The 10,003-nt window shown below is 36.9% G+C and overlaps 1 protein-coding gene across 1 annotated transcript; it reads left to right on the top strand.

The window, feature by feature from the left end:
* The first annotated feature begins 2,516 nt into the window (after positions 1–2,516).
* On the top strand, positions 2,517–6,390 carry LOC143594479 (uncharacterized). The gene is made up of 2 exons (XM_077073788.1): positions 2,517–5,163; positions 5,519–6,390. The coding sequence occupies exon 1, from the start codon at positions 2,920–2,922 to the stop codon at positions 3,955–3,957; it is 1,038 nt and encodes a 345-aa protein (XP_076929903.1). The 5' UTR covers positions 2,517–2,919; the 3' UTR covers positions 3,958–5,163; positions 5,519–6,390.
* The last annotated feature ends 3,613 nt before the right edge of the window (positions 6,391–10,003 follow it).

Here is a 10,003-nt window from a genome sequence, read left to right as displayed (position 1 = left end):
GAGAATTGAAATACGAAGACGTGGCCGAAAACGGGGAGGAAAACAGAGTTGAAACGAAGATTTTATTAAGAAAACAGTTTTGGCCTAGAAGGACCGTAAAGCAGTCATCACATATCGTAGCTTACGGTTTGACCGTAAGCTACGGTGGCCAGACCGTAGCTTACGGTCTGGTCTGACGGAAAATTGGTTTTTGGGTGATTTTCTTTCATAGTTAAAGCCCAAAACCCTAAAATCGAGATCATTCAATATTCATCACTTTTGGGACTTCTTGGAAGCGATATTCCACCATCATAACACACTTTAATCATTCAATTGATCCATGAAATCATTCCTCAACACAACCATCAAGAGCATGAAGATCAAGATGCAAGGCTAAGGGCTTCATAACCATCTCCGGGTGTATGGTTGAGTTTCATGATTAGGTTTTGATATTCTAAACTTGAACTTTGGATTTGGAATTGAGTAATCATTCGGTTAATCAATTCTTTGTGTTTGCTTTTGTGCTTAAATGGTTTTTATTAATTGATTTCTCAATCTTTTGTCAGTAATTGATTGTGGTCATCAACAATTAGGATTAAGTTCGTTCGTCATTGACCCGTTTATCATTAACCATATTATTGATTTTGTGTTTCAACAAGTAAAACCAATTATCAATTAGATTTACATTAAGCCGTGTCAATTGTTCGGATTCAGTTCTGACGATCAACACAGTCAATCGTTAAGTATTTTGATTTACATATTTTATAAGAAACCGTCCAAAGAAGTTTATTAATTCCTTAACTTGTTGCAAAACCCGAACCCTAGAGTTTGGTTATTTTCATATAATTGTTTACAAACTACTCTTTAAACCGCTTGACATCGTTTGTCCGCTTAGTTAATTAACTATTAAGTATTGAACTTGATTAGCACTTTCCACTGATTCCATGTGGATTCGACACCTTACTTGCCCTAGCTAGTAAACGTATTTTACAAATGTTTTTAATTGACATTTCGACATCGATCAAAATGGCGCCGTTGTCAGGGAATCTATGTGCAAAGTGCTAGTTTAGCTTAGTTTTTAGTTTTTGTTTTTAATTTTTCTTCGTTAATTTTACGCGTGGTGTTAGTGTTTGTGTCTGTGCAGGTAGCTTCACAAGTTGATGCAGACGAGATATTCCCGTGAGAAAGATCCGCTCCAGTTTGATCTCGAAATCGAGAAAACTGCAAGACGAAACCGAGCAGCTCAGAAACCCATACTAAACCAAATACCCGAATTCATAGAACCAAAAAAGAGACCATGAGAACCGAAACAGAAGAGACCCAAATGTTTACCAACCACATGAACAAGAACAACCAATCCTACAAAACCAGAACGTTAACTGTGACATAAACCGCAATCTGTTCAACCAAAGAAATGCTAACCGTAATCCCAGGAACATGGATGACAACTTGTCAATCAGATCAGCTCCAGTGAACCATCAAAGACGCAATGATTTGAGAGAGGAAAGACCCGAGATTGATCGTGCTCGTGCACGGGTGGAAAATTTGCACATAAGGGACGATTTTGGTTACGATTATGAGGATGAGGAGGAGCGTAGAGATGAACAGTGGGATCGATATCAGCAACAAGATCTCCGTGATGACCAAGAAATTAGACAGAATCATCCAGAAAATCAGAGAGATCGAACACCGAGACGGCAACAACACCATGAACAGCCGTATTATGATTTTGATGATGGAGTTCCAAGGGCGTTTGTTCCACCGCCAGTCAGAGGCGTTCAAAGCCGTTTCATTCCACAAGTGGCTACGAATCCTCTACCAATCATCATTCCAGTCAGACGGGGAAGAACTTTTTCGGTAAGGCGGAATAGTTTAACGAGATTACCGACATTTCATGGAAAGGCTACAGAAGAACCATACTTACAATTGAGTGATTTCAATTCGATATGCGCACTCATCTCGACTCAAGGTTTTACTGCGGAAGAGGTGAAGATGGTAGTTTTCCCATTCAATTTGAAAGACGCGGCAAAGCAGTGGTTTCTATCGTTGCCATATGCTAGTATTTTCACTTGGGGAGTTTGGCACAACAGTTTTTAGATGAGTATTATACCCCCAGAGAACCACAGAGGCATGCAACAACATTCGAAACTTTCAGCAGATCACCGGTGAAACCTTCTATGAATCATTACAAAGGTTTAAACAATTGTTGAGGACTTTTCCATATCATGGGATTGCCTTATGGGAATTGATAAAGGCATTTCATGATAGTCTCTCAAATTATGATGTTCGTGATCTCCAAGCACCACGAATGGATCTTTCCTTGAAAATGACGAAAACGAGGATTGGGGACATTTGGAGAGACACGCGAGTAATTCGAAGAGACAAGCACATTCGAACAGGATGTCAAAAAGGTCAGTGGTAAAAGTAGTCGAAAGTCACGGGTCAGATGATAGAATGGATAGATTGGAAAAGAAGATGGATAGGTTGTTGGTTGCAGGTGTACAAGAAGCCGGAAATTCTGGAATAACATATCCGATATGTGAAGGTTGTGGGGAATTAGGACACGAGGTTGCGAGTTGTGGGGTTGTTCAAGATGAAGAAATTGAAGAAGAAGAGGTCAACTATGTGCAGGGTGAAAGGAAATACAATAATATGAACTCAAATACTTATCATCCGGGCCTCAGGAATCATCCAAACTTCAGCTATGGAAACCCGAACACACAACAGAACCCGAATTTTTAGGGCAGTTCTCAGAAGACAGGTTATCAGTCGAACCAGAAACAGTACGGTAATAGTTCGGGCAGCGGTCAGAGTGGGTACAATCAGAGAGATTCGGGGAGTTACAATAAAGGTTATCAAAAGAGTTATCAGTAGGGGCAAGGGAATTCTTCGGGTAACAAAGAGGAGTCGATTAAGGATGTAATGTAGTTATTGAAGCAAATGAATCAGAGGATGGAACTCCAAGAGAAGGCAAATGCTGCAAGAGATAAACAGGTGAGTCAACTGGCAGAAGAAATGGCAAGCCTAAAGAGAAATCCATCCAAACTACCGAGTGACACTTTAAAGAATCCGAGCCATCAAAGTAGTAGTTCGTCAAACTCCAAAAATTCGCACGTCAATTCCATCACAATCGAAGATAGTGTGGAGAATGACACGGTTGAAGAATTTGAAACGGGGGCATCACTTATTCCCATTCAAATTGGCGAGTTCAAGACCACCAAGGCGTTAGTTGATTATGGTGCAAGTGTAAGTGTTATACCGGGGAGTGTGTATGATTATTTTGACTTCGGGCCTTTACAGGAAGTTGACACCACCTTGGTGTTAGCTGATTTCACTCGAAGACGACCCCGGGGGAAGCTGGTTGGTGTTGCGGTAAAGGTTGGTGATTTTTACTATCCGGAAGACTTTCTCGTTCTTGATTATGCACCAGCTGAGAAGGAAGAAGAACCACGTGTGATATTGGGGAGACCGTCTTTGGCTACTTCAAATGCTCAGATTAACTACCAAGACGGAACAGTTTGCATGACCTTCGGCAACCATAAGTTAATTTTAAGTATATTTTCAAATTCATATGATTATTCTTTTGAAAATAAATATTCTAGGTCATGTGCTACTAATGGGTGTCTTCCTCGTACATGTGAGGATGACACCAAAAAGGAGAAAAATGTTTATTTTGACAGGTCTAAGCGTGAACGAGAGAAGGAAGAGTTAAATGCAGTAGATGTAAAAAGTGGAGCAAGAATAAGTTCAATAAACAATACTAAGATGGTGATGGAAGTGGTCAATGAGGAAAAGGATGGAACATACAAGAAGAAACCACCAAAGAAGGAGAAGGTAAAGAAGCCACCAGGATTCGAGAATGAACAAAGAAGGTTGGCATGTTTTGGGCCTAGGTGGGAAGCATTAGAGCTACCATTATGTTGGAGAAGTAAGAAGAATGAGGTGGAGGAATGTAAGCACTCCATTAGACCACCATAACCATAAAATGAGGTAACGGTCTGGCTAAAGACCTTAACAAAAACTTAGCGCTGACCGGGAGGCAACCCGACCTTTTTGTTTTGTTTTCTTTATTTTTGGTTTTCTTTATGCGTGTTACTTTTTGTTCATGTTTTATGGTCATAGTGAACCCTAAGTGTGCGGAAGATCATGGTGGTTTTGTCAAGATTCGGTGAAATAGATATTGTCATATCATATTCAAGAAGTATGGGTCAAGGTTGCAAAAGTACTCATCAACAGGACCCGATTGACATAAGAGATTTGAATCAGGTCCATGTGTCTCTCCCTATATTTTATTTGTTGTTGACTGTTTAATATTTATTTTTATGGGTGGTTGGGTGGCGTGATGAACTTTTTTTGGTCGTGTGGGTGGTGTTTATGTTTATGTTTGCTTAAAACTTTATGTGTTTATTTTATGGTATGCAACTTTATTTAAATCCGGATATGGGTAATTGGTTGTCCCTTGAATGAAATTGGTATAATATCCCGTGTTCGCATCTGTTTTTGAAAATCTGAGTTACATTGAGGGCAATGTAAATCTCAGGTGTGGGGATGGAGAAATTAAAATTTTTTAGCCTTAAGAGTAGCTTGATTGTGCGCAAAAGCCGGAATTGTAAATTGTTAATTGTTAGTATTAATGCCAAATAGAGGTCTTTGGTCATGGTCAATTTTTAAGCTTCTCGAAAGTCTTCCCATGAAAATGTTTTTCAAAAAACAGAAAATTAAAATGAACCGTTTAGATGGGGATAACGAGTCATGGGGAAAGGTAAACATGTTTATATCGTCAACCCTATTCCTCCGGTACGTGTGTGAGTTGACCCAAATATATATAATACACATATAATATATAGTACACACATGTCATTTGAGTGCTTTCATTGATGTTCATGGATTACAGGATCGTAGTTGGCAAAATGCAAAAGTGATAGAGGCAATTAGGTTAAGCCTCGTCTGAATGAGCGAGAGTGTGGGTACTGAGGGGTTGGGGCCTTATGCATTATACATGTGAGGATGGTTAATGTGAGGGGCGGGGGGTTGGCTCCCTTAGAAAACCTTTCTTGGACTTATTTTTCATTTGGTTAACCCCGACATTATGTTACGAGACGATCCGGCTTACTAGGTTTATTTGTAATTGTATTTGTATTTGTTCCAGTATTAAGCATTACGTTATTATGCTTTAAAAAAAAGGTTGAGGAAAAAGCCAAAAATATGTCTATGTATATTCCGTTATGTATTCAGTAGTTCGTTTATGTAAAAAAAAGAAAAAAAAAAGAAAAGCTCAAAAAGAGTCAATGTTCTAGTCAGTATTGGTTGTAAATGAAAGTCAATGAGTTTGTTAGTTGTTGTCGTTGGAATAAATTAAGTCATTGTTTATTTAGTTGTTTTGTAATAAGCCGGATCGGATCGTCTGAGCTACTTCAAAAATTCCCTTCCATACCCTTACACTTGGCCCCGTTACAACCCTTTTAAGACCTCTTGATTTGCATTTGTGTCAAAGCAGCTTTATGGATGAATATTTGCTTATGAGTGATATTGAGATCAGAGTGATACTAGCACATCTTTTGCTAGTCCAGATATTAAACCGAGAGGAGAGATATTATATTATGAGGGGTATGACCATGTGTGCCTTAACCGGAAACAAAGTACACTCTTTTGGGCGGTTTCAAAAGTTTTAAAATGTATCATTAAATTATTTGTTGGGTTATCCACCTTGACAGTTTCAGTTCTTGGGAATCGGGTATGACCTTATACCTCACTAGTATTAATACTGATAATTGATGAACCGTCGATCGAGGTGTATGTGTTGCATGAGAGTTTTCTTGAGGACAAGTAAATGATAAGTGTGGGGATGTGATGTGTGGGTAGAAACATGTGTATTAAGTGTGTAAAGTCGTTTGTTTTGATTAGTTATATATGGTGAACACGATTACTTTGAGTGTGTTTGTGGTTACAGGTGTGCGGAGCTTAATGGAGCTTAACGGAGCTTAAAGAAGCTAATTTGGAGCATTCATGATGGATCGGAAATGAAAGTGATAATCAATGAGATGATAGAGAATTGAAATACGAAGACGTGGCCGCAAACGGGGAGGAAAACGGAGTTGAAACAAAGATTTTATGAAGAAAACAGTTTTTGCCTAGCAGGACCGTAAAGCAGTCATCACAGACCGTAGCTTACGGTCTGATCGTAAGCTACGGTGGCTAGACCGTAGCTTATGGTCTGGTCTGACGGAAAATAGGTTTTTGGGTGATTTTCTTCCATATTTGAAGCCCAAAAACCCTAAAATCGAGATCATCCAATATTCATTAGTTTTGGGACTTCTTGGAGGCGATATTCCACCATCATAACACACTTTAATCATTCAATTGATCCATGAAATCATTCCTCAACACAACCATCAAGAGCATGAAGATCAAGATGCAAGGATAAAGGCTTCATAACCATCTCCGGTGTATGGTTGAGTTGCATGATTAGGTTTTGATATTTTAAACTTGAACTTTGGATTTGGAATTGAGTAATCATTCGGTTAATCAATTCTTTGTGTTTGCTTTTGTGCTTCAATGGTTTTTATTAATTGATTGCTCAATCTTTTGTCAGTTATTGATTTGTGGTCATCAACAATTAGGATTAAGTTCTTTCGTCATTGACCCGTTTATCATTAACCATATTATTGATTTTGTGTTTCAACAAGTAAAACCAATTATCAATTAGATTTTCATTAAGTCGTGTCAATTGTTCGGATTCAGTTCTAACGATCAACACAATCAATCATTAAGTCTTTTGATTTACATATTTTATAAGAAACCGTCCAAAGAAGTTTATCAATTCCTTAAATTGTTGCAAAACCCGAACTCTGGAGTTTGATTATTTTCATATAATTGTTTACAAACTACTCTTTAAACCGCTTGACATCGTTTGTCCGCTTAGTTAATTAATTATTAAGTATTGAACTTGATTAGCACTTTCCACTGATTCACTGTGGATTCGACACCTTACTTGCCCTAGCTATTAAAGGTATTTTACAAATGTTTTTGATTGACCTTTCGACATCGATCAATGTATTAGTAAGATAAAGCAAGAAAGAAGTAAAATATGAAAGTATGAAAGTAATAAAGTAAGAATGCAAGAGTGTATGAATTAAAGGTAAGTTAAGCATACAATACGTGTCTTCGGATACTGATATATGTGAATGTAATGTATGTTGCCTGGTTAACTAGAACTCACTCAGCGTAGCTGACTTTTAGCATGCACGCAGGTGAGTAGGAGAAGACAGCTAGCTTGAAGAGAGACACATGACAGAAGAATAAAGAAGCTGACATATGAAGACTTAATTTATGATGTTTGAACTTAAAGACTTATTTTATATTATTTAAACTTTAAGACTTATGTAATGAATGGTTGACATTTATATGTTCCGCGAAAACTTTTAATTCACTCTGACATTTAAAACTATGTTTATGAGTAAATCCAACGCCAATGTAGGGCACCGGGACCAGAGCCTTACATACAACACTTAACAACACCATTTGAACACCATTTTCACAACTTATTACAACACCAATTAACAACCCATCGTAGCACTATTTACAACACTTAACACCACTATCTTTCAGCAATTACAACACCATTTTTACAGCTTATTACAACACCAATAAATCAGTAAATTTCAGCATTACTTACAGCAACGTACAATACGAGAAATGAAACATTTATCTGATTAGAATTGAGAATTCGATTGTTAAAGATCCATTAATTTACAAACAAATTGACAATAAAGCATCCATCAATTTTCAAACAAATCGACAAAAAATACTATGAATATATCCTTTTGGTAAATATTTATATACACTTGCACAAGCTAAACAAATTGCAAGCCTAGGTGATAAAACAAGAAAATCAAACCCGTCACCCAGACCCCAAAAATTCACATAAAAATCTAACTTAATCAAGAATTACATTTATAAAAAACCAATCTTTAATCAATTTCTTCAAAACCGAGACTACCCCAAATGATTAAACAAGAAACTAAACCCAATCCGAGGGAATCGAAATCGATTAAACTAAATCAACTGAATTTAAACAATAAACAGAAGTGGATTAAAAAGAAATCAGAAATCGATTAAAATCTGAATCGGTTATTGAATCGATTGAGGATGGAATAGAAATCGATTGAATCGGAAATAGAAATTGAACCATTTAGCAACGGATGGAATCGATGGAGCAGAAATAAATGTCTTGTTCGGGGTCTGGCGGCGAGGGGGGTCTGGCGGCGGTGGTGGTCGACGATGCAGAGGTGAAGATTGGTGATGAGGATCAATGGTGAAGAATGGGAAGGGAGATGATGTGGAGGTGAATGGTATATTTGTCTGTTGAATGATTCAGCGAGTTTTGAAAGCTGAATGATTCAGAGATATATGAAACCATTAAGATGTTTAATTTTAAGCAACCAAGCACATCCATATCTGAACGAATCAGACCTTATCATCTGAATGACTTCATTCAGACTCAACCAAACACACCCTTAGGTTAATATAAGAAGTATGATATTTCAATCAAATTTCTTATTTAAACTCAACTCTTTGTATAAAGATATATTTTCTATAGAATAAATAGCTTGATTATATGTCCCAAATTGATTCCACCCGAAAAATTTATTGTACGTGTATATAGCACAAACTTTTGATCTCTATAAAAACAAATTCTAGGCCTGTTACTGACTTACTATTCCTAGTTTCATTTTTTTTTTAAATCTGTAATTGTTTGAGGTAGTGCTAAAAATGAGACTATATTCTTAATAATAATCTAGACTTACTATTTCCGATAAAAGAGATAAATTTGGATCGGATGTCTAACTTTTCACTAATCATTGTCATTGTCTCCTAATGCTCTAGTTAATAAATAAATAATTTATTGAAAGGAACATGAGTACACCCAAAAAAGAAAAAAAAACATTCTTAGAGGAGAAATTAATATTAAAATAAAAAAGACAGTATGCCCTCCATGTGAGTTGATTTTGAGACAAAGGAGGATGTGGGGTGCTTTACTCACATGGGGATAAGGGTAGCTTTGTCATTTCCTACACAACCCATGGCTCTTATTTTATCATTTATTGTCATGCTAACATCTTAACATTAAAATCAAATTATGTAAACTAATTAGATATACCTTATAAAAAAAAGATATAGAATAATATTGAAATTTAACATTTATTTATCTATATTCTAATTTTCTATAAAACATATAGATAATGGTGGACGTTTAGATGATTGTTTTGGCATCAGTTGGCAATTCAAACAATGGTGGTCGATGATGATGGTGACGATCATATTTTATTGGTGGTTTGGTCATGTTTCAGGCGAGGGATGCTGGAGATGGTAAATCGAGGATGTGTAGGCGGCGGCGGGTGTGGATGGGGTGAGGAGGAAGATTATGGGGGTCGGGTGCAGGCGAAGGTGTTATATGTTAATTATATATGTATTTGTGTGTGCGTGTGTGTGTAATTGATTGGGTTAGGTTAAAAAGATCAATTTGTCTAAAAATTGTAAAAGGTTATCAAGAAATGATCTTCTAAATTTTGAAGAGTTGTGTTTTACATTACATGGTGTTTGATTTCTGTGGAGTTTTAAATTTGAAGGCATGATGTGTCATAGAACACTATGTTGGTAAGTTCAGACCGTACTCACAAGCTAGTGAATATGGAATGACTTAATTTGACAAACTTGTTAAGTTAGTTTAGTTTCATAAACATAATATGATTATTATGGTAATGTTTTGGCCACCAAGTTAGGGTTGTATTATAAATGGAGGGCTTCCTTAGAGGCTTTAGATGTGTCAACAGAGAATTACTGTAACGAGTTTTTGAGTCAATTTTCTCTTGCAATAATAAAGTGTTGATCAATCATATGCCTTGAAGTGGTATCAAAGCTTGGTGTAATCGTGGCCCAAACTTGAGGTACCCTAGATTAATACCAAGATTTGGTTGTTGTATGGAATCACGTCGACGTCGTGAAGAGATCTAGGGCCGATCGT

The sequence above is a fragment of the Bidens hawaiensis genome, unplaced genomic scaffold (genome assembly GCF_021521415.1).
Source record: "Bidens hawaiensis isolate Kalapana, Puna unplaced genomic scaffold, B.hawaiensis_p1.1 tig00043684_1, whole genome shotgun sequence".
Taxonomy (NCBI): Eukaryota; Viridiplantae; Streptophyta; class Magnoliopsida; order Asterales; family Asteraceae; genus Bidens; species Bidens hawaiensis.
This window is presented reverse-complemented; position numbering and strand designations above follow the sequence as displayed.

What these genes read in the sequence shown, in the direction of transcription:
- LOC143594479 (XM_077073788.1), top strand. Translation starts at nt 2,920, where the DNA reads ATGAATCAGAGGATGGAACTCCAAGAGAAGGCAAATGCTGCAAGAGAT.